General features: G+C 55.4%; 1 protein-coding gene across 5 annotated transcripts; it reads right to left on the bottom strand.

Annotated features, from left to right (window-relative positions):
• Positions 1 to 1,274: 1,274 nt before the first annotated feature.
• Pdgfa (platelet derived growth factor subunit A) lies at positions 1,275 to 21,057 on the bottom strand. 5 transcript variants are annotated; one of them, XM_041648847.1, is made up of 8 exons: positions 21,041 to 21,057; positions 19,558 to 19,687; positions 18,141 to 18,237; positions 13,365 to 13,475; positions 10,954 to 11,141; positions 4,386 to 4,512; positions 3,932 to 4,000; positions 1,275 to 2,463 (listed from the first exon to the last, which is right to left on the bottom strand). In XM_041648847.1, the coding sequence occupies exons 2-7, from the start codon at positions 19,618 to 19,620 to the stop codon at positions 3,945 to 3,947; spliced, it is 642 nt and encodes a 213-aa protein (XP_041504781.1). In that variant the 5' UTR covers positions 19,621 to 19,687; positions 21,041 to 21,057; the 3' UTR covers positions 1,275 to 2,463; positions 3,932 to 3,944. The 5 variants fall into 5 exon arrangements, with proteins under 5 accessions (XP_041504781.1, XP_041504784.1, XP_041504783.1 ...); XM_041648850.1 differs by lacking the exon at positions 21,041 to 21,057 and adding an exon at positions 20,576 to 20,944; XM_041648849.1 differs by lacking the exon at positions 3,932 to 4,000.
• Between the last annotated feature and the right edge of the window lie 1,033 nt (positions 21,058 to 22,090).

Here is a 22,090-nt window from a genome sequence, read left to right as displayed (position 1 = left end):
GCACAGGAGGAAAGGTCACAGGAGAAAATGCCAAGGTCACAGGCATAGGAAGGAACATTCAAGGTCACTGAGCCGGAAGAAACCTCAAGGCCGCAAGAGGAAGCTTCAAAGCAGGAGGAAGAACCCTGAAGGCTGGGATCAGGAGGAAGGCTCGAGGTGCAAAAGAATTCTCAAGAAATCCTAGGATCATGACACAAAGCTCAAGGCCACAGTCCTGGAGAACCCAAGGTCATAAGAGACCTCAAGGTCATGGACTCGTCAAGGTCACTGGAGAAACGTCAAACTAAGGAGGAAAGCTTAGTCGCTGGGTTCATAGGAAGCAGGCTAAGGTCACAGGAAGAAATCCCAAGGTCACAGGAAGAACCATCAAAGTCAGTTATCAAGGTCACAGGAACTATCAAGGCAACTGGTTGAAACAAGTTAAGAGCAGGAAAACTGAAAGCCAAGGGACTCCTAGGAGCGCTGGGTGGTTCCCTATACAGGTGATGCTCGGGGAAAGGCAGGCGAGAGAAGGCAGAATTGCTCCCCCAGCAGGCCATTCACCCACCAAGGCAGCTCACTTATGGGGTGGTGGTAGGGTGGCAGGGAAGAGTAGGACTGAGTAGACACCATGAAACAGGCCCACAGGGCTCCCAGCCTGGGGAATTTCCCATGAGCACCAGGCCTCTGGCTCCCCTGATTTAAGGGCCATTAACACTGAACCAAGTGGCTTTGCATAGAGCAGCCTGGGGGGCAGAAGGCCTGGCGTGTGGCACAACCCTCTAGCCTGAGCCACGCTGTTCACCTGGACAGTGTCCAACTAAGACACAGCAAGGGTGAACTGCTACACTCCTTCTAGATGTGTCTCAGGAGAACGCACAACAGCCTACGGGGAACAGGGACCTCTGATGGCCACCGAGTTTTAAGTTCCAGACCCACGTTGACCCATCCACCGACTGGTAGCCACTTCAGCACATTGCTGGCTAACACTGGCATCCGGCTCTGTAGAGGGTGTTGTCCTCAAACTCGCAAGCAGGACAGTCCCCTCTGGTCTGTTCCCATTCCATTCAGGAGCCCAGGGCAGCTAGCCTGTCACTTGTCCAGCCCTGATTCTCTCTAACCCCCAAGCTTTCACACTCCCAAATCAACCATGTGCCCGGCCAGGATGGGAGATGGAGAGACTCTAGAAAGCAGCAACTAGAAAAACAGGACCACAGAATGCCTCTGGTGTGCATGAAGTTTGTTGATTTTTTTTTCTCCTTTTAGTTCAAAATAAAAATATATATATAGCAGGCTCTCAGGTATATAAACTGATAATATTAAAAATACAAAGTTCACCTTTACAAAAACAAAACAAAACAAGGAGACCACAAACACACAATTCTGTTTAACAGTGAAGCCCAAACAGCTTATCCAAAATTAATCTCAGTCACATCTTCGCACGGCCATGGAAAGCGTTTAGCAATGGGGGTAGCCACACAGGGGGCTGGGGGAAGGGGCGGCCACTGAATGACTCCCACGTTGTCCTCTCACATGACTTAAGCTAGAAGTTAACGCTAAAGGGGCCGAGGAACACAGGAAGCCAAAGGCGCATCAGAAATGATGTATATAGGTAGGTATACCATGTTTATTTTAATACACCTCATTAGTTTGGCTAGGAAAAAAATAACCGTCTCGCTGTCCCAACTTACAGCAGCCTCGTGCGTGTTACCGACGAAAATGTCATCCAAGAGGTTTAAAAAAAAAAAGAAAAAGAAAGAAACAAAGAAAGAAAGAAAAAAAAAGCTAGGCAGAGAATTAAAAAGAAAAAGCTTAATCACTTTATGGTGTAAAAAAAAAAAGAGAGAGAGAGAGAGAAAGAAAGCAAAGGAAAGGAAAAAGAAATTCCACGTAAGGCCGTCTGGAAAGTCCTAGGCAGACTCAAGCGAGGTGGTGGCTTCCAGGCCCGTGGGCATCTCCCAGCTGTTCAGCTTCCTTGCCTAGTGGAACCAGCGGGCAGCATCCCAGGCAGGCTCCGGGCGTCCTCAGCAAAAAGCACCTGTGCCCACAGGCAGAATTCAGGGCAGTGGCCAACATCGGCTACCCCTCAAGGGTCAGTCCTGCAGGACGGCCCTTCCATTGCCCACCTCAGTCTTTTTGTTTCTTGTGGTGGGTTTGTTGTTGTTGTTGGGTTGGTTTTTTTTTTTTTTTTTTGGTGGTTTTTTTTTTAATTTTTTTTTTTGATTTTTTTTTTGTGGTTTTGTTTTCGCTCTCTGTGACAAGGAAGCTTTCTCGCTGCCTCTCCGAGTGCTACAGTACTTGCTTTGATGTCACACTGAACAAACGGACACTGTCTCTTTGTCCTCAGACACAGTTTTTCACGGAGGAGAACAAAGACCGCACGCACATTGGCAATGAAGCACCATACATAGTATGTTCAGGAATGTCACACGCCACGTACATCCGTGTCCCGGGAGAGGGCGGCCGGCTCATCTCACCTCACATCTGTGGGAAGAGGGAAAGAGTGGAGGCTATGACCAAAGACAGAAAACACCAGGGCCACTTGGCTCCACACAACTTTCTTCGTAAGACATAAACTTGATATGTAATTTTTAAAAAAATCGAATTTTCCACAGTCAAGAATTGGGACTAGACTGGCTGCATTTCACAGCAGAACCCATGCTCCCATTGCACAGATGGAGAAACTGAGGCATAGAAAGTTTATTTTTGCCCTTTCCCCTCTTTCTTTCTTCCAACCTAAGGCTCGTGCTTGCTGAAGGTCTAGTAGACATTTTGGGCCATGAAGTAACTGAGAAAACAGATACCACCAGCCACACTGTGTGTGGGTCTCTGTGACGAGGCAGACCTATGGGGTGTGTGTGTGTGTGTGCGCGTGCGCGCGCGTGCATGCGGCTGTTTTATGGTCCTGGTGAACAAACACTAGCTATTATGAGGGTAGACCCTCCAGATTCAAAAGGAGCAACAGAGCCTCCACTCACAACCTGGAGACAGGTTGCCAGCAGGACACAAGCAGTCACGGGCACACCTGCTCTCACTCGGAGAGGGTCTCTGTCAGCAGTAGGCCCATCAGAGCCACAGGGAACAAGCCCAAGGACTTGCTCGAGGAGACACATGCCCAAAGCAGGCATCCCCAGCCACACTCCTGTGGGAGCCAGGGCTCTCAGACACCCTATCTCTGAGGACTCTCTTGCCCAGAATAACTGTTTGTCTTGGATGCCCCTAAGTCCCATGTGCCAGGAGGAAGGGCTCAGCCAGACAGGCTCCAGTACTCTGGGCCAGACAAGCTGACACTCAGGACAGGCCTGGGAAATGACATGCCTCACCTACATTCCCTACACTTCCGGGGAAAAACTGCCGTCACAGGGTGGGTTTGTAACAAGCATTCCTAAGAGGCTCTACAGCCCTTCAGTACCTAACCTGACTCTTCCAGCTTGGAATACGAGAGTGTTGGCAACCACCATAGGTCCTGACAGTCTTTTTGAAGACAGAATCTACAGGACCAAACAGAAAGGCCCACCAGTGACACCTGTTCTGAATTCCCCTCCTGGTCTCATGCAGATGGACGTCTACAGCCTTTTCCCATGCTGCTACCGGTCACGAGGCCAACTGCCCTGTCCACTTAAAGCTCTTCAGAGCCACACAGCCTCTAACAAACCTCACCTGTCACCTGGAAAAGCCTCTCTCCTTTCATCTATCAGTGCAGTGAGCAGCTTCTCCCCAGGTAGCTCCAGCAGAACCAGAGCCCCCCACCCTTCCCGCCACAGGGCACTCGGGTGCCTGATCAATGACCAAGAGAAGGGCAAAGCTGTAGCTGAGAAGAGACCCGGCCCAGCAGCCCCAGAAGCACACAGAGCCTTGAGCCAATCAGGGCCCATGGAAGCTGATTCACTCCTGTGATTGTGTCCCAGCCCTGCAAGGGAGTCCCCCAGCGCACCCGGTGGGCAGGGCCTACCTGGTTGGCCGCCTTAGGTGGGTTTTAACCTTTTTCTTTTCCGCTTTTTACCTGATTCCCTACGCCTTCCTGTCAAGGAAAGGGCAGGGAAGGTGAGTGGCCTCCTGAGGGCCTGGGGTGGGAAGCCACAGCAATAAATACTAGAGGGTGTTTATCTTGCAGAAAGAAAGCCCAATCCACCCTGGTGCACAGACACTTCCGGGTCTTTCTCTGCACCTGGACTGGCTGAACGCTGGAAAGGGACAGGTATGCTGGGCAGGATATGAAGGTCAAGACCCTGGGCAGCAGGGCACAGTCTGAAACCAGTGTCTACGGTCCCACCTGGATGTGGCGCCCTGCAAGCCAGTCTAGACAGCTGGGAAATCCAGGCCTGCCGCCTCACTCAGTGGAAGCAACTTTCCCATCACTTTATGATTGACCCACCCGCAGCAAATAAACAGTGGCAGCCACTCACCTGTCTCCTCCTCCCGATGGTCTGGGTTCAGGTTGGAGGTCGCGCACGCACACTCCAGGTGTTCCTCTAACCTCACCTGGACCTCTTTCAATTTTGGCTTCTTCCTGACATACTCCACTTTGGCCACCTGCCAAGGGAACAAAGCCAGTGTCAACACCATGTGCCCGAGGGGGACCTGCCTGGCTCACCCCAAACTGGGACTCAGATTTCGAACCTCCCCAGGGCATCTTCCCTTTACTCAGGCCTGTTTCCATTCAAAATAAACCCCGATGATGCCAGGCAGGCCTACAGCTGCCATCCCAGCACTCTTGAGCTCAGAAGCTCAGGGCCAGCCTGGGCTACGCAGCAAGGGATGCGGTTCAGTTAGCAGGTGCTTGCCTGGCATCCACAAAACACCGATCTCCACCCCCCAGCACCATATAAACCGAATGAACGTGGTGGCACAAGCCTGTAATCCCAGGACTCAGGATGGATCAGGAGGATCAGGAACTTAAGGTCATCTTTGACAACATAGACGGCTGAGACCGGCCTGGACTACATGAGACTCGTAAGTACCCAAAAGATCTGAAGGGCACCCAGCAAAGAAAGGGTGAACTGGACACAGGATGGCCGAGAACAGTACTTCTCTGGCATCTGTGTTAGTGAAGAAAACGGAACCTCAGCTAGGGACAATAGCATGGCTACAAAGCTTGCTGAGGGAGGGGCCTCACTCAGGAGCCATTTCCCTCTCAACTCAGTGTCAGGGGACACACAGCAACTCAGCAGGTACCAGAAGTTCATACCGGACTCTAGAATCCCCAGCAAATCCTGCCCTGGTCCCAGCCCGAGGCTAACCACGACAGCTCGCCATTCTCAGGGCAATACTCTTGTCACATATGTGTGTCCTGCCACCCCCCACAAACACACACAGATGTGCAAGGTGCAACAGCTCCCAACACAGGAATGCAGCTCCATACTCCCATACTACGCTCATACAGCAGTCACTCGGCGCACCCCGGCCCGTCAGGAGCTGCATCAGGAGGCAGCCTGGGCCACACACCCTGTTCTAGTCCAGCATGAGGTCGCACTAGGGAATGCTCCGGGTCACCTCCCTCAGAGCTCAGACACAGGCTCTCATTTAACCCTCCTGGCCAGCCAGTGAGGAGGCAGGATTGTCACCTCCATGGATAGAAAAGAAAACTCAGGCACAGTAAGCCCTCTCCTGAGGTGACCCGGAGAACACGGCGGCTTGTCCCGACCTCAGTACCGCCTCAAACGCATGCCATCCTCTCAGCCTTGCATACAACCAGCGCCAAATCTGCGTCCTCACATCCTACCATACCCTGGGGAAACTGAGGCTGTAATAGTGATGAACCCACCCCGGCTGGCCTACAACACCTATAGAGGTGGCAGCTTCTTGGGCGGTCAATGGTGGGGACAATACCTGGCCCATGCAGAGTGACTGAGAGAGTGTGGGTAGGGAAACATTCTTCACTGCTCTCCTGAGGGCCCTGACACTCAGGAGCCAAGAGAACCAGGCATCCAGGGCAAACAGCTGCTTCAGGGCACCAGGGACCAGACTCTGCTGTGGCTACCACCTTGGCTACATTAATGGTTAACGTGGGTGCAAAGGGTGCCAGGTACCCGGCGGGCGTGTGAAGTAGTGTGGGTGCCTCAGGTGTGAATGCAGTCTGCCAAGTATGAGCTCAGCATGTAGGGCGTGGGGCCAGGGGTCAGGGGCCAAGGGCCAGCCCAGGAGGTTTCGCTGCGTCAAGGTGGGAGGGACAGCAACTAGGGACAGTGAGGGCAGGGGCATCTGAGGTGTAATCGAGCTATGCTGTCCGGATACCTACAATCTGACCTGTGAAATGGGGCAGTGCTCACACCCACCCAGGTAGCTCTCGAAAGAAGAGCAAGGTCACCTCAGCAGAGGCACTCAGAAGTCAAGCAGACTGTACGGTGCAGCAGGCCTGGACCCCAGAGCTCAAGAGGTTTGCTTCAAGTTCAAGTCCAGTCTGAGCTATACACTGAGATGCAGGCCAGCCCGGCTACAGAGCAAGACAATGCATTAAACAAACAAACAAAAGAGACAACATTAAAGAATCACTTAGAGATGGGGGAACAGGGCCACCCTACAGGAGCTAGCTTCAACAGAAGTCAGTATTCATACAAGGCTTCTTACTAAAGTGAGCCTCCAAGTCCTGTTAAGGAAGTCGGCAAGTCCCCAGAGGCACCGCAAACCCCAGTTCCTAAGCTCGGAAATGTGGTCTTATACTCCACCCCAGGGAACAGAAGGGCAACCCCTGTCCCTCCCTTGAAGGGCCCTGGGGTGGGGTTGGGGAGGAGGGAGTTCTCCCAAAGGAGAAAACATCAGCCAGTCCCTAGAGGAGCTGTAGGCAGCGGTGCTGTACCCCTGCCACAGTCTCCAACCTCCAAAGATGTTCACAGTCCTTGGAAATCCAGCAAACCTCAAGACTGCCCAGCTAAGCCTAGGCCTCATCTACACCCTGGCTGCAGGGCAGGTCCAACCTTCCCCTCTGAACCTAGGGGTCCCCTGCATGAGGGGCAACTGATGAGCTGCCCCAGCTGAGGAGCCCCCTTTCTCCCAGACAGTCCCATGTTTACCAGACAAAAACAAACAGAGGTTTATGGGAGCACCTGCCTTGGGAATGCGAGGATTCCAGCCTCTCTGCCACCTCTGTCTGGCCAGGAAATGGCTACATTTTTCCCCCCTCAAGAACATGCTACGAATACTAAATTTTCAAAACTGCCTCCATGAAAGTATAAAAGGAGACGGTAAAGTCCCAGGAGTGCCACTTGCTCCACAAGCAATCCCCAGCTCCCTCAAGTTCAACCCAGATGGTCACCTGGCCAGACCTCTGTCTGTTCAATGCACCCCCCACCCCGCCCGCCAAGGAGGGCTTGTCCTGACTGCTCCCAAGCCTCAGGACAGTGCTGTCTTTGAGCTGAGACACACAGAGCACAGGCCCTCCTGCAGGCGAGCTGCACGGACCCTATTACGGCCTGTTTTACAGATGAGAAACCTGAGTGCAGACCAGTGGACAACTGGTCCAGGTTCCTCAGCTCTCAACTCTGCTTTCTAATAGCCTGGACTTAAAAGGCATGAGGTCCTGAGGCCACACAATCCCAGAGACAGGGATCTTCCCAGGCCAACCCTCTAACTTGACCAAGAGGGTATTGTGTTCTGGCTCCCAAAGTGTCCCATGGACATCCACTGAAGTGGGAAGCTGGTGCCAGGCCTCAAAGACAGGGGTACCCCTGTCCCATCTGGCCAAGGACCTACACATAGCAGTTGAAAGGAAGAGACCCCAGGTACACACACACACACACACACACACACACACCTGGGATGTCTTCTGCCATGCAGGTCCAGCCTCCTCAGACCCTAAGCCCCTTCAGAACGAAAGCCAGTCTGACCACCTTCTCTGAAATCTTTGCACGGGCTGCCTAATGGAACCCAGCTGGGACTTTCTCTAGAACACAGTTCCAGACTCTAGCCAAGTTGGGGGCACAACGAAGCCTGAAGTCTGACCCAGCAGGGCCCTGAGCACAAGACTGAGTAACAAACCTCCCTATACAGCTCAGAAGCCAGGTCAAACAATGGCTCAGAGGTGATGATGACCTGACCCCTTGGCAGTCCCATGCAATGTAGACAGGAGAGGCCTCACCTCTGTTCAGGCCAAACACCGCAGGTAGCCGCTCCACAAGCCCGGCCTGTGCTCCACTGTGCAGGCCCACAGAGCATCCTTCTCCAGCCTTCACAGCAAGGTCTGGAGAACACTGCTAGCTCCTGGGCTCAGGCAGCACACGATGAGAACAACAGGCAGGGCACAGGAGGCCAAAAGGGTGAGGTCCCAAGCTGGGAGATGTCATCCCAGTTAGCACTTGGGAGGCTGAAGTAGGAGTTCAAGGCCTGCCTAGGCTACAGAGCGAGTTTAAAGCCAGCCTGAGTACCTTAACTTAGACCCTCTTTCACAATAAAAACTACAAAGACCTGGGGGCATGGCTCAGTGGTAGAGCACCCGCCTAGAATCCCCCAGTGAGGGGCTGGGGTGTGGCTCAGTGGTAAATGTTTGCCTATAATGAGAAGTCCTGGATTTAATACACAGTACCACAAGAAAGGACACACACCAGAACCAGGGCTGATGGCACATATCATACAGGGTAGATATGGTTGCTATGAGCCTCATCATCAGCTCCACCCTGCTGACTCTGAGTCTGGGACTTTTGGGCCCATCTCCCTCCATCCAGGTCATCACCAGCCTCCACCCCAAACGCTGCAGAGCTGGCATCCACAATGGGGCTCCTGTTCCACTGACCTTCTGTCCCCTCGGCCAGAGCCTGCAGGAGCTGGGGCCGGATGTCCCCTCCCAGCTCTGGGTGGGTGGCAGTGGTGGTGTATGTGGGTGGGAGCTTAGGAGGAAGTATGGGAGAGCCTAGCACAACCAGGGCTAGACTGGTCCCTTTCAACTAACCAAGACCCTACCAGGCAAACGAGCCCCATGGGGTAACGGGTAAAGGCACAGTCCCATAAAGCACAGAGAAGGGGCAATCAATCCCAGTGGGCAGCAGTGCCAGTGTGAATGGACAGTCTTTGTCCCAGGGGCCAGAGAATGAAAACCTCCAAGTCAAAACCCTTCCACACCTGGTCACACTAGTCAACCTCCGCGCATGTCTCCAGCATGGAAAAGCTACTTCAGAACTCACACTGCCTGCCATAGCTCACTCTTGTGATTCCAGTCAGGTCACTGAGGGAGGGTTAACACAAGCCTGGGCTACACAGTGCTAAGCCAGTCTAGACTACACAAGGTAATCACGGTAGGCAGGCAAGGAATGAAGCCAGACAGATCAATAAACAGATAGACCTATCCTAGATCAAACCCATCGCCTGTACCCAAAGAACAAGATGGCAGCTTTCCGGACTCCTCAATATAGCATCAGTGGGAACCCTGAGGCCCAAGGAAAGGCTGAGGCAGGTCCAGGTCACATGAGCTACCAGGGTGCTTAAGCCAGTACCCTGACAGTAGCCAACATCCCTGTCCAACCTTTAGGGTGGATAGCAAACCCAGAGAGCACCCCAGACAAGGTCCATGGGAACCCGAGAAAAGCCCAGGGCTTTTGATGGGGTGTCCAGCCCTGAGGATGCCTGCAATGACATCAGTCAAGCCCTGGAACTCTCAGGAGACCAAACAGCAGTCATCAAAGACAGTCTCAACTGCAGGTGCCCGGGTTACGGGTCACAAATAAGGTGCCGAATACAAGTCCTTACCAAGAAACATGTTCTCCTGGTACCTCCCTTCCACCAGGGCCAAGGGTCAGTGCATGGTTGGGAGTTGAGATGGATTCACTAGGGTACAAGAATGGGGCCCTGAAATCCTCATGCATAATTCTGGGGAGCCTTCACACAAGAAAAGTAGCCTGGCTACAGAAGCCTGGCTGTGTCAGAAGCAGATGTTATCCTCAGAGGCATGCTAGCCCCTCAGCTGTCTTAGAGTTCCTTGTGCCCGCTCAGCCACCCAAATGGTCCACGTTTAGCAAAAAGGTCTCAACTAGGTGGAGTCAGTTTTCAGACTGCAGAGCAGCCTAGGGCAATGATGCTCAGCCTGTGGGTTGTGACTCCTTCAGGGTCCCACAGCAGCAAAATAAAGTTATGAAATACAACAGAATAATTTTATGGTTGGGGGGTCACCACAACATGAGAAACTGTATTGAAAGGTCGCAGCACTAGGAAGGTTGAGAGCCGCTGTCCAAGAGTGTCTGATTGGCGGAGCACAGAGGGCTCCAGCTTGGCAACACAGACAACCGCCCTTCAACCATGTTCTTAGACCCATGCCCAAAGCAGAACCAAACCCCTGGGAGCTAGAAACCCTCCATCATCCTGTAAGGAGGCCAACAACAAGTCCCCAGGAGCACAGAGGGACACACAGGTCCAGACAGGAACAGACTCAAGTTCCACAGTCATCCATACAGATAATGACCATGTATGCCAACTGGGGGCCTCAGATACCTCTCATGGTGATAAGTGGCTGTTCCCTCTGAGTTAAAACACTCCTTCCTAGAGGGGGCTAGTAAGACCCCGGGAGGCTAATGAAACAAGCACATGCACATAAGCAGTAACAATCGCTGGGGAGAGGAGGAGACCGACTCTCTGGGAGGAAGCTCTAGGGGCATGGACTTCTCCAGGTATCACCAAGGTCAGGGCGGGCTTTCCTGTGCTACAGCTGCCTATTATTGAGTCAAAATAACCTCAGCTCCTCAGCAAGCTAGACTAGAGTGAACCACCTTCTTTGGTTGGCCATCAGAGCCCAATCCAGATACTATGCTATCTAGAATAAAGAGACATTTGTCAACAACTCCTCAATGACAGAAGCACGCTGTGACCACTGAATGTCCCGCAGTCACTCCTGAAGGTCGCTGAAAGACAGCCCCCTGGCTTTGTACGGAACTGTGTGCTAACAACCTTAAGTCATATGCCCCCCTTCAAACCACCCATCCCTCCCACCCCCACCACACACACCAGCCAAGAGCATCCTGCAAGGCTGACGACCAGACAGGGCAGGGCTCTCACCTTGACACTGCGGTGGTGGACCCTTGAGGGCTGGCACTTGACGCTGCTGGTATTGCAGCAGCCGGTGCAGCGCTTCACCTCCACACACGGGGGCCAGATCAGGAAGTTGGCCGATGTGGGGTCCACCTGGCTCCGAGGTATCTCGTAAATGACCGTCCTGGTCTTGCAAACTGCAGGAATGGCTTCCTCTGCAAAGGCAAGAGTACTGTGAATCAGGAGACCTAGGAATCTACCAGTAGCACACGAACATGACCCTCCAATCTCCCAACCCAAACTGGAGATGCCCACCTAGGCTAGACCTGGGCAAAGCTCATCCCTGTGACAGCTCTCAGATGAAAAACAATGCTGGTTGCCAATAGGCCCCTGAACATACAGGGCTGAAACTCACATCAAAGCAACAGACATAGTTCAAGGCCAACCTGGGCAACTTAGGGAGGTCTTGTCTCGAAAGTGAAGAGGGCTAGGAAAATGACTCAGCAATATAACATTTGCCTAGACCCTCTCCCCCAACGCCCACCCATGCCCACACCCGTGAAGTAATAGGAGTGGGGCTCAGTGGCATAATGTTTGCCTAGAATCCCTTCAAGTGAAGAGCTGGGGTGTGGCTCAGTAGTAGAGGCCCTGTCTAGAATCCCCCAGTGAGGGGCTGGGGTGTGGCTCAGTGGTAGAGCCCCTGCCTAGAATCCCCCAGTGAGGGACTGGGGTGTGGCTCAGTGGTAGAGGCCCTGTCTAGAGCCCTCAGTGAGGGGCTGGGGTGTGGCTAGAGCACTTACCTAGCATACACTAGGCACTGATTGGTTCCATCCCTAGTACCCCTCTCCTTGCTTTTGCAGGCCAAGAAATGGGAGAGCAGCAACCCCAGTCTCCACATAGCCCAGAGCTGGGGACCTGGTCATGAAAGCCAGCAAAACTACAATTATTTGTCCCCCAAGGAGAAGGCAGCTATTTCCTTCCCTGCACTAATCACACAGATGAACACAACCAGGTGTGCACAGCAGACAAGAAATCCCCTCAGAACCATGGGAGACACACCCTTCTCTTCCTCAAACAATCTGCATTAACCCCACGGAACCCTAGACTCCATGGGTTACGATATAATGGCTGCCTGGTAGTGTCCAAACTTTGGGACTAGCCAATCTGGTGAGAGGAGGCTGAGGTTACCAGGAAGTCTTTGGGGGCTATCTACTGACTATTCCTGCTGCCCTATCAACACTAAGGGTTCCTCAACCCTAAACTCAGAGCTGGAAGGAGTAGGGGAGCCAGGGTCCTTAGGATAGGAGACACTCAGGCCAGCTAACCAACCAGAGTGAACCATACCTAGGAGACACAAGGAATAGGCACACTCACAGCTGCCAACACACCCCAGAAGAGCTATGCAGGTATTTACAGACTCCCTGGGGGCGAGAAAGGAATGGATGAAGGAACAGAAATGGGGCCCAGATTCTCTGTCCTCCAGAGGCCTGCACTGTCCTTCTGGATTATGAGTCCCTCTAACACAGAGCCCCCCCCCCCCCGCCAACACTGGGCCAGGCACACTGGGTAACTGGACTCAGCCCCTCTTTATCTCCCACCACTGATCTTATAGAGTCTTCCAAGTGAGTTCCATACAGAGTTCCTTAGCCGTCTGAGTAGTTTGCAATCAGTGTGCCCTCCCCCCGCCCCCGACAAACATAGCTCAGTCGGGGATAGGCATTCTAAGGGTCCTAGCTGGATGACTGAGGCCTGGCTGGAAACTTCCATCTATTCTCACCTCAGCAAAGTTCTCCGCTAGCCAACAAGGCATCGATAAAACCCACCATCTTACTGATAACTACATCTCCCAGAAAGGGAACCCACTAGCTCAGGATCACCCAGAAGCCAGCTGGCAAATGGGACACAGGCAGCCAAGCGGTCATAGCTGCAACCCCACCCCAGGAAGAGAGCACACAGGTACTGAGAGAATCTAATTTTTTTTTTCCCAGATCGAGGGCCAGGGGGAAGCCTAGCGACAAAGGTGAATGAGGAAGGGGCACGGGAGGAGGTGTCCAGCAGACTCACACCCCAGCTCTGCAACTGAAGCCCAGGAGAAGCAAGCTGGAGCTCCCATCAGGAACTGGAAATTAAGCTTGGCCACGTTTTCCAACGAAGCCTCCTTGCAGACAGGCCCTGACAAGACCGGGCACTTAAGGAATTTATAATGTTCCCCTCCTGGAAACTCTTGGCCCAGGCACAAGACTGCAGAAGGGCAGGCAGGAGACACTCTACAGAGGAGAAAGAGGGCGGCTTCCATGGGGAGGGCAGAAGGCCAGCGAAGCCTTTGTCTGGTGGAGGAAGGCGAGGTGGCTGTGCCTGTCCCTGAGTACGCAGGGAGCACTCACGGCTCTAGTGGGGACCTGCCCCCTGACAGCTACTGCACACCCTCCCATGCTCACCAATACTTCTCTTCCTGCGAATAGGCACAGGCCGCTTCTCGGGCACATGCTTAATGGTGTGGGACCCATGGGTTCTCAGGCTCGTCTCCAAGGCATCCTCAGCCCCTACAGCTGGAGAGAAAAAGATGGTAACCAGTGCCCACAACTATGTGGCTCACACCCTTGAGACCTCAACAGTGAAGCTTCTACAGCAGCCTTCAGAGCAGGGGAACAACAGCTCAGTCCCCAACCCCAGACCCTCTGCTCCCAGATGGGGTTTCCAACGCGGCACCTCCAACCAACCCCCTACTATCTTGTCAGTAGGCATGTCCCCGAACTGCAGTTCTCCTGTGAAAACCTGAGGTCCTTTGAAGTGGCATTCAGGTACTCTCCCTTGATATGACCTCTGACGGGGACCAGCAGGTCCCAAGGCCACCCAGCTGGGCCCGGTTCTCGAGCAGTACCACTATCCGCTGAAGCCAAGAGGGGAAGGGCGGCAGCCTCTCTCCTGCTGTTGTGTGTACAGGGCCTCTCCTCTTGTAAAGCAGGCTTTGATGAAGTGTCCTAACCTCTGAGGGGCATCGGAAGCAAACGCCAGACTGGGCTGCAAGCCAACCTCCACTGTTCCTGAAATAAGCCTGCTCCGAGGGCCAGAGGCCATGAGAAACAGCAAAGGGGTGCAGCTGCCAGGAGAGTGAAAAACGAGGTGCAGAGTCAAGCCTGAGACTGGAGTCCCGGGGGCCCGGGGAATAAGGTCCCCTACAGAAGGGGTGGGAGAAAAGCCAGTGGCTTGAAGGACTATTCACACGTTGAGGGCCACCAGGTGTGCAGCAAAGATGGGGCTACCCTTACCCACAGAATGGAGAATACAGTTAAGATCAGCCTGGGGAACTTGCCCGTGGGACATAATACCCCCCAAATTCTTCAATTCCTAGGGACAGGAGGACACAGAGTTCCAATACAGGCTGTGTAGACAGATCAGTCCCCAATATAACCTATACCTGGCTTTCCTAAACTGTACCATGCAGATTCCCCTTCCCTGCCACTTCTTCCCCAGGGACACCCAACATTTAGTGACATTCTGCCCAAACGGAGAGACCTCCTAGTATCTGCACACCAATAGGAGACACGCCAGCCTCCTCTACCCTGAGATGTCTGCTACCCACACGTGTAAGATGAAAAGCAAAGACTTGCCTAAGGTGTGAGTGTCAACGATGAATCCGAGCCCAAAAACTATTTAAAATGACTCAATGTTCCAATGGCACGGATTTTTTTAAAGACCCAAAATAAGATCGGAACTGCTCATGCAGTAAAAATTTCCCATCAACCAACTGTTACAGAGAAGCATCTCTTCACAAAACAGTGACATGATGAGTCACGACCTAGTGATGACCATCCTGCCATGGCCAAACCAAGAGATGAATGGGCTGTCCACTCACAGGACCTGGGAGGGTGGGCAGTGATACCAGCTGTGGTCCTCTGATGCCTTGCTTGCCTCAACATGCACAGAGCAGGTGTCACTGACTTTGCAGAAGCCAGGGCACTAGAATCCAGAGATACTGAACAAGAACAAATCAGACAGGCACGTGGTGAACCCCCTTTCCCTAGGAAGTGGATGCAGGAGGATCAAGAGTTCAAAGTCATCCCCAGACACAAAGTAAATCCAAAGCCAGCCTGGGATACACAAGATCTAGTCTCAGGAAAAATATAATCAAGATCAAAAGAAAGCTGGGACCCTCCAGGTCCAGTGCCCAGAGGCTCAATTCCCTGACCCAAGGTTTCCTGATTGAACTTAATGCAGACAGAAACTCAGCCATAGAGACTGGTTACAGCTCCTACTCATAGAAGCTCAGATCAAGACAGGTAGCGGGCCAGATGTGATAGCAAAGCAGGCCACTCTTCTCAGAAAACAAAAACAACAAAAAGAGACTGGGGACGTAGCTCAGCAGGAAGAGGGTCCCGGAACACATGAGGCCCTGGGTCCCATCCCCAGCATTACATTAAATAAACGTGGTATGCTGCCTGTAAACCTATCTCCATGGAAGCAGAGACAGGAGAAGATCCTTGGCAACGTAAGAGTTCAAGGGCAACCTGGGCTATATGAGACCATTTCTTTAAAAAAAAAAAAATTGAAGCAGTCACAAGCTAACGGTTGATCCACTACCGTGGCATCTTCGATGTGAGGCAGAGTTCTTCTTTGGGAGACTGAGGATGTTTCCCTGTGTGACACAGCAGAGCCTATCATGAATTAGTGGCTAAGCCCCTCTCAGGTCAACCAAGTCATCTCCCTTTGTCCTATGCAGATGTCTCACTGACAATCCCTGAGCACTAGAGGAAGGACAGACAGAATCCCATAGCTCTGTCCTGGCTATTATAGTATTATAGGATGGGATGTTTATGTATCAGTTACTCAATGACCCATGGGCGCCTGGCCAGAGGCTCTAGAGAACAAAGCTCCCGTTACACACACACACACACACACACACACACACACGTTCGACCTGAACTCCTGAGCTGCAGTTCACAGCAAGGCTGCATGCCAATCTCTGGACCCAAAAGCCATACCGAAAGGCCACTAAGAGCTCCTTGACTTCAGCATGGAATGCTCTGGGCTCAGGGACATTCTTAGCAATGTATTGGAATCCTGCCACCTCTGGAGTTGGGCCACACAGCTAAGGAGCTGCAAGGTTGGGAGGAGATGCCTTCAGGGTTTCCCCATCTGGAAAATGGGGATGCCGCCAGCCCACTAGAGGAGCCATGTGCCAATCACAAAGCTCCACCCACTTAGATGAGGCGTTGGCTGGGGAGCCTGGGACACCCAAGCCTCTCTCTGCTGCCTGCAACCTAGATAGAAGGACATCAAGAATTCATCTGGAGAGGCCACCCCTGAGAACACCCCAGTGAGGACCCCTTCCAGCTGACTCTAAAACTGACTGATTACCACAAATGTCTGCAGCCTGAGCCAGCCAGAAGGAACCAAATGAGAAGGAGGAGAGCCAACCAGCCACTCTTCCCCAGGCCAAAGACTAGACTCCAGTTAGTTTCCACACCAGAGTAGGGGGAAAGACCTGCAGAGAGACCCCATTTGGGGTTGGTGTCACAAAGGGTCCTCCTCCAGTCTTCAAGTCAAAGCCCAAAACCATACTTGGTTCTCAGAAGTTTCCCATGGAGACCTCCAGAGACCCCCTAGTGTCTGACAGGTGGACTGAAGAGGATGGATGTCCTAAATCCCCTGGGACAGGGACAGGGACACACACACATTCTTACAGAAGCAATTTGAAACCTCCAGGGGCAGGACTGCGTTTCCTCTTTGGACCCTCCGAAGGAGGCCCCAACCCAGAAGTCTCCAGCCCCCCATTGGGTACACCGGCTTAACCTAACAGAACCACGGTGCTAAAAGCATTAATGGTGGGGGGTTGGGGAGGTGTGGCTGTAAAGAACAGCATAAGAATGGTCCCAGCAGAAAAGTGAATGGCCCATTCCCCCCCCCCCCAACAACCCGCCAGCAGGAGGCCCAACCCTGGTTAAAGCAGGGCAGGAAAGCAGTGCACCCCATCTCCAAAGCCTTTGGGGACCAGCAAAAACTATGGGTGTATTTCCCCAGTGACCCAGGCCTGCACACCAAGGGATCAGATTAAAACTCCCTGTCCCACCCCTGATCTCCTAGGGAAACCCTAGACCTGCCACTCCTGATAAGGATCAGGCCAAGGATTTCCTGGGTCAAGAAACTACAGAAACGGGCCGCCTTGTTAAAAAAAAAATGATTCTGGCAGGCAACAAAAACAGTTCAGGCCTCTCCACCACCAAAATTAGGTACAAATTTCCAAATGGTTAGGCCATGTGATTTTACTTAATTCTCTCACCACTCCCCCTTTTCTGAAAAGTTTGCAGGAGTGGGGTCGGGGGAGACCGTCACTCAGAATTCTTCTTCGCTTTAGCGCCCTTTAGTTCCTCCTAACAAACTCATCGGGTCATTTTTTTTTTTTAAGCTGGTATATTTTATCCCAGCGTGTCAAAAAGAATACCCAGGCCAAGTGTTCACTTTGAAAAGGTTGTCACAAAAGACAGAAGGAGACCTTGTCCTCCAGCACACAGTGTGCCTCTCCCACCCCCACCCATGACCCTCTATTTTAGCACTTGTCGACCCGAGTCTAATCCAATCCTACATTTACAAATTGTTTTCTACAGGGACTTGGCTTTAGCCCGAGGCTGGGAGCCCCCAAAATAGCTCCAAGCGCATGTGTCCCAGGCGCGCCTTTTTTAACAGGATAAAGTTGAGAAAAACATTGGCCTCCTGTGGTTACCACAGGGACCCAGCCCCGGGCAATCAAGGCACCAGGCAGAGTAGTTTACAAAAGGCCGGGACCGACTTGCTTCTCAACGCAACGGGGGACCTAGCCAGGCGGAAGACCTGCTAGAGCCGCGCGCCCTCCGGGCGGTCTCCCGCGCTCCAGGGCCAGAGGCGGCCGTTGACCCGCACACCTGGCAGGGTCTTTCGGCACACTCTAAAGCTGAACTTTCAGTGACACACCCGCTGCGTTTCCCTTAAATGCAAAAACAACCCCCGGGCGAGCGAAGCAACCCTCGGTTGCTGCCGCTGGGAGAGAAAGTGGCGGCTGCAGGAGAAACGCCTGACTCATACGCCTGGGCGTTTATGGCCGGCGAGTGGAGTCTGACCTTTCGGTGCGCTCCTGCGCAGCACCCGGCCCGGCCGAGAGCTGGATACGGTTCCTCTCGCGAACTGCCCGCCCCGCCGCCCGCGCCCTTCCCGCAGCCAGGGGCAGGGGCGCGATTTACCTACGGAGTCTATCTCCAAGAGTCGCTGGAGGTCCCGGATGCTGTGGATCTGACTTCGAGCCAGCCGCTCGATCAGCTCTCGGGGTATCTCGGCTTCCTGCAAGCAGACCACACCGTCAGGACGCGCCCAGGGGTTCCAGCCAGGCCCCAGGGGCCACGCAGCCCCGCCCGAACCCCGCCAAGCTCTAGAACCAGAGGCTCGGGTGGGGCTAGATGGGACCCCCCCAAGTCCTCCACCCCATTCCTGTCTGTCTGACCTTGGTAAGAAAAAAAACACCCCAACACGGCCCTGACATGTTCAGACAAAAAAGCACCCGCGATCTGGCCCTCCCCAGGGTGTCCGGGGGCAGTTAGGGGCCCGAGGAGTTTCAGGTTTAATCGCTAAATCCACATGTAGAAAGAAAGGGTTGAAATGCGTCACGGATCCATGCCTGGAGTCACAGCAGCCCCAACACTTTAATCTAGCCTGAGGGTTCAATTTCACTCCCGGGAATCCTGGGCCGAGCCCGTAGGGGAGAGGGTCTTCGCGCACCCCCGCACGCACGAGTGCGCTGTCGCCCCACCCGGCTCCGGCCCAGTAACGGCCCTAGTGCCCTAGGACGCCCAAATCCAGTGGGGCTTAAAGAGGCTGCAGGGAACGCAAGGGGTTAAATATCCACCTCGCGCCTCTCCGGTCCCTGCCCAGACCACCCCCACCGCTCAGCCTCCCCCACTCTCCCTCCCAGTTTTTTTTTTTAAAGGGAGTCAGGGTCGCTGGGGGACTCAACCACGAAGTTCCCACGACAGGGGCTGTGGAAAGTCATTCATCACGGCAAAGCTCCCGGGGACTGGGGGTGGTGGTAGCGGTGGGAGGGCGCGGGTGCCTGGCCCGGCCCCATCTGCCTCGCTCAGCCACCTGTAAGCAGGCCCTGGGCGGGCGGAGACTGCTCCAGCCCCGCGTCCGACTGGGCTTGGGGACCGGGAACTAGGGACTGCGGCTGGGCGCTGCCCACCCTGCCCATTCCCAGGCTTCAGCCGCACCCTCCTTTACCTGCTTACTGCCCGCCCTAGTCCCCTCCCAGGGCATGGTCAGTTTACACACACCCCCTTTCCCGCTGCCCGCACCCCGTTACTGCAATGTCCGCTGCGTTCGGGCTGCCCCTCCTGGAAAAGCACCCACAAACCCCCGAAGTTTCTGCCCACTGGTTCACCTCGCGGCTCCCCCCGTCCCTCCCCAAGGCGGAGCGACGCAACGCGCTGGAAACTCACCAGACACACTTGGGCATGGCAGAAAATAGAACCCAGTTGGGAATTTTTTTTAAAATTACACCACCCTGGCAAAAATCGAAATGCTCTTCGCAGAGCTTGAAACAGGTAGCCGAGGGGGGCGTGCGCAGAGGGAGCCAAGAAGGGACGGAGGCGCGGGGGTGGCACCCACCTCGGCCAGGGCATGGGCGAGGTATCCGCAGCCGAGGAGCAGCAGGCAAGCCCAGGTCCTCATCGCGTCCCGAGGCGCTGGAAGCTCGGCAGGGAGGCGAGGCCGCGGGGCGGGCTCTCCAGCCGGGCTCCTGTGGCGGCGAAATTCAGTACCATCCCTCAGGGAGCGCGGCCCGGAGGAGGGTGGCGCGGAGAGCAGGGAGCCTGCGGAGCGCGCCCGGCGCGAGCAGCGAGTGCAGAGCCAGCGAGGAGGAGGAGGAACAGAGTCGCGCCGGGAGCCTCCTGGGCCGCCGGGTAGGGGGTGGGGACGGAAGGGGCGGAGGGCGGGGGCTGGGCTTCTTCCTTGGTGCGTTCCCCGTGCTGGCCGCCGCCGCGCTCACTCCCCGTCGCTGGCTTTAGGAGCGACCCGGCCGGTAAATCCGCATATTTGCTGCCATCAGCCCCGGGAGGGGACCACGGAGCGGGATTGCAGCTCCCGCCGCACCACCGATCACCTGTCTGGACTCTCGGTCCGGTAGCGGCGGCCGCCTCGCTTCTCCCTGAAGGCTACGGGCAGCCCCGAGAGCCTGTCCCCGGGCCTTCCTCTCGCCGCTGCCGCCCCGGGCCGGGCACGGCGCGGCGGCCCAGCACAGCGCGGCCCGGCGGCCTGCGTGCGCCCCTCCGCGGCGCGCCCTCGGCTACGGCGCGGCGCTCCGCCCTCCGCCCGGGCAGCTCCCGCGGCCGCGCCGCCTGGCAGCAACCAACCCGCCCGGGGCCTCGCTGCGCCTCTCGCACGGGCCGGAGGGCGGGCAGAGGGCCGAGCTGGCGCCGCTGGCGCCGCCGCAGCAGCCGCGGGAAGACCAGAGGAGGAGGTGGAGAAGGGGAAGACGCAGGCAGGCCGGGCTCCCGGAGTTGAGCGGGCTCCGTAGGACGCGCGTGTGGAGCCGGCCGGCGACAGGGAGGGGGTTATAGCGCCGCCACCGCGCCCCTCCCCCTCCCCCGCCCCCCGCCTCCCCCGGATTCCGGCCCGGGACCCGCACCTCGGAAGCGCGCAGGGGTATCGCGGGCCAAATCGGGCCCGGCCGCCACCGCCACTGCAGTGGCCACACACGCGCTCACGCAGGCAGCTAAATGCATCCAAGCTCGGCGCCCGCGGCTCAGAGCCCACAGGCGCCGGGGCTCCCGGAGCGCCCCTCCCTCGAGCTTGCCCACCCTTCAGTGCCAGCTGCAATCCTGCGGCACCGGGCGGGGAGGGGAGGAGGCCGCTGCAGAAGCACGGCCGTATCCGGCTCGCCTCTCTCTCGGGCCCCAGCGGCAGTAAAGGGCAGCGCCCAGAGCTGCTGCGCCAAAAAGGGCATGAGAGCCGGCCCGGCCCCCGCCCGGCGCTCGGGCCGCTTCCCACCGTGCGGATCCAGGGCTCCAGCCTTCCCCTCTCCATAAAAGGAGGGGGAGTGAGTCTCTGCGGAGAGGCGGGGCGGGTTTAGGGGCGCGTCTAGGGCACTCACCTGACGGCTGCCACGCGCCCGCGCCCCAGAGCCAAAGCTTGGGACACCTGATTGAGGAACTTGCACTCTTGTGTCGAGGTGGAAACGAAGCCCGGGTCGGGGAGGAGGCTGCCGCCTGCCTCATCGCCACCTTGACACCCTGCACCCTCCAGATCCCTAGCCCCTGGCCGAAGGCCCAGCCGCACCCTGAACCCGGGGAGCTGAGGGGGTAGAAGGAAAGACAGAAAAGAAGCCACGGGTGAGGAACTCCTGGGTTCTGCCTTGGGATCCAAGGGAACGCAGAGCGCCACCTCCGGCCAAGTCATAGCACAGACCGGGTGGCGGGGAAGCTACACGGGGGCAGAAGTCTGATCAGGGTTGGACGCCTGCAGACAGGGTTGTCCCACTGCAAGACAGATTTCAGGTGGGAAGTGACCCGACGGCAAGGCCAATACTGTATCAGTGCCTCGCCATGCACCGGAGTTAGGGGATTTGTGGATCTTTCGAATCCCAAAGCTAGACAAGCCTAGGGCTCCGAAGACCAAAACGTTCCACGGATAGGAGTGTAATAGAGAATACTGCCCGTCCAGTTCACTCCTTATCATATGGATTAACCCGTGCACCCTGCCCCAGTCGACACCCCCTCCCCAATCTCCTTTGTCCCCAGACAAAGGCGCAACGGGGCAGGAGCCTTTTATCCCCAGCTCCCCGGGTTCTTGCATTTCAAAGGCCAAGTTGGAAGGGCCCTTCTAGGGCGGCTCACCTAGCCCCAAATACCTGGGGGAAGAGCCTCCCCTGATAATCGTTGCAACCGGCATCGACTGTTGTTACACAGACTTCCTTAGGTTTGCAGCCCCCCCCCCATCGCCACGCCCCTGCCCTAACACCTGAGGTGCTCAGGAGATAAGATGACACCCCCTCTTGGCCTAACAAGGGATTCTGGAAAACGTTGGGAAGCGCCCCACCTCGAGGTCCTCGAAAGCCAAGGCCTTAACCGTGTTGGTGAAACTTTGTGCAGCTCTGGCGATGGAGGCTCACTGGATGGCTTCTGGCGGCGACTACCAGGGCCCA

This window comes from Microtus oregoni, unplaced genomic scaffold (assembly GCF_018167655.1).
Source record: "Microtus oregoni isolate MIOR12 unplaced genomic scaffold, Mior012 000003F_ref0000135, whole genome shotgun sequence".
NCBI classification, from domain to species: domain Eukaryota; kingdom Metazoa; phylum Chordata; class Mammalia; order Rodentia; family Cricetidae; genus Microtus; species Microtus oregoni.
Note: the sequence above shows the minus strand (reverse complement) of the source record. Positions and strands in the feature narration are given on the sequence as shown.

Bases quoted from the DNA above. Each gene is read 5' to 3' on its own strand.
- Pdgfa (XM_041648847.1), bottom strand. From the start codon at position 19,620: ATGAGGACCTGGGCTTGCCTGCTGCTCCTCGGCTGCGGATACCTCGCC. The intron at 13,476-18,140 runs GTAAATCGCGCC...TTTTCTCTCCAG, and splicing joins CTTGGAGATAGACTCCGTAG to CTGTAGGGGCTGAGGATGCC. The intron at 4,513-10,953 runs GTGAGAGCCCTG...TTCCCTTGGCAG, and splicing joins TCCACCACCGCAGTGTCAAG to GTGGCCAAAGTGGAGTATGT.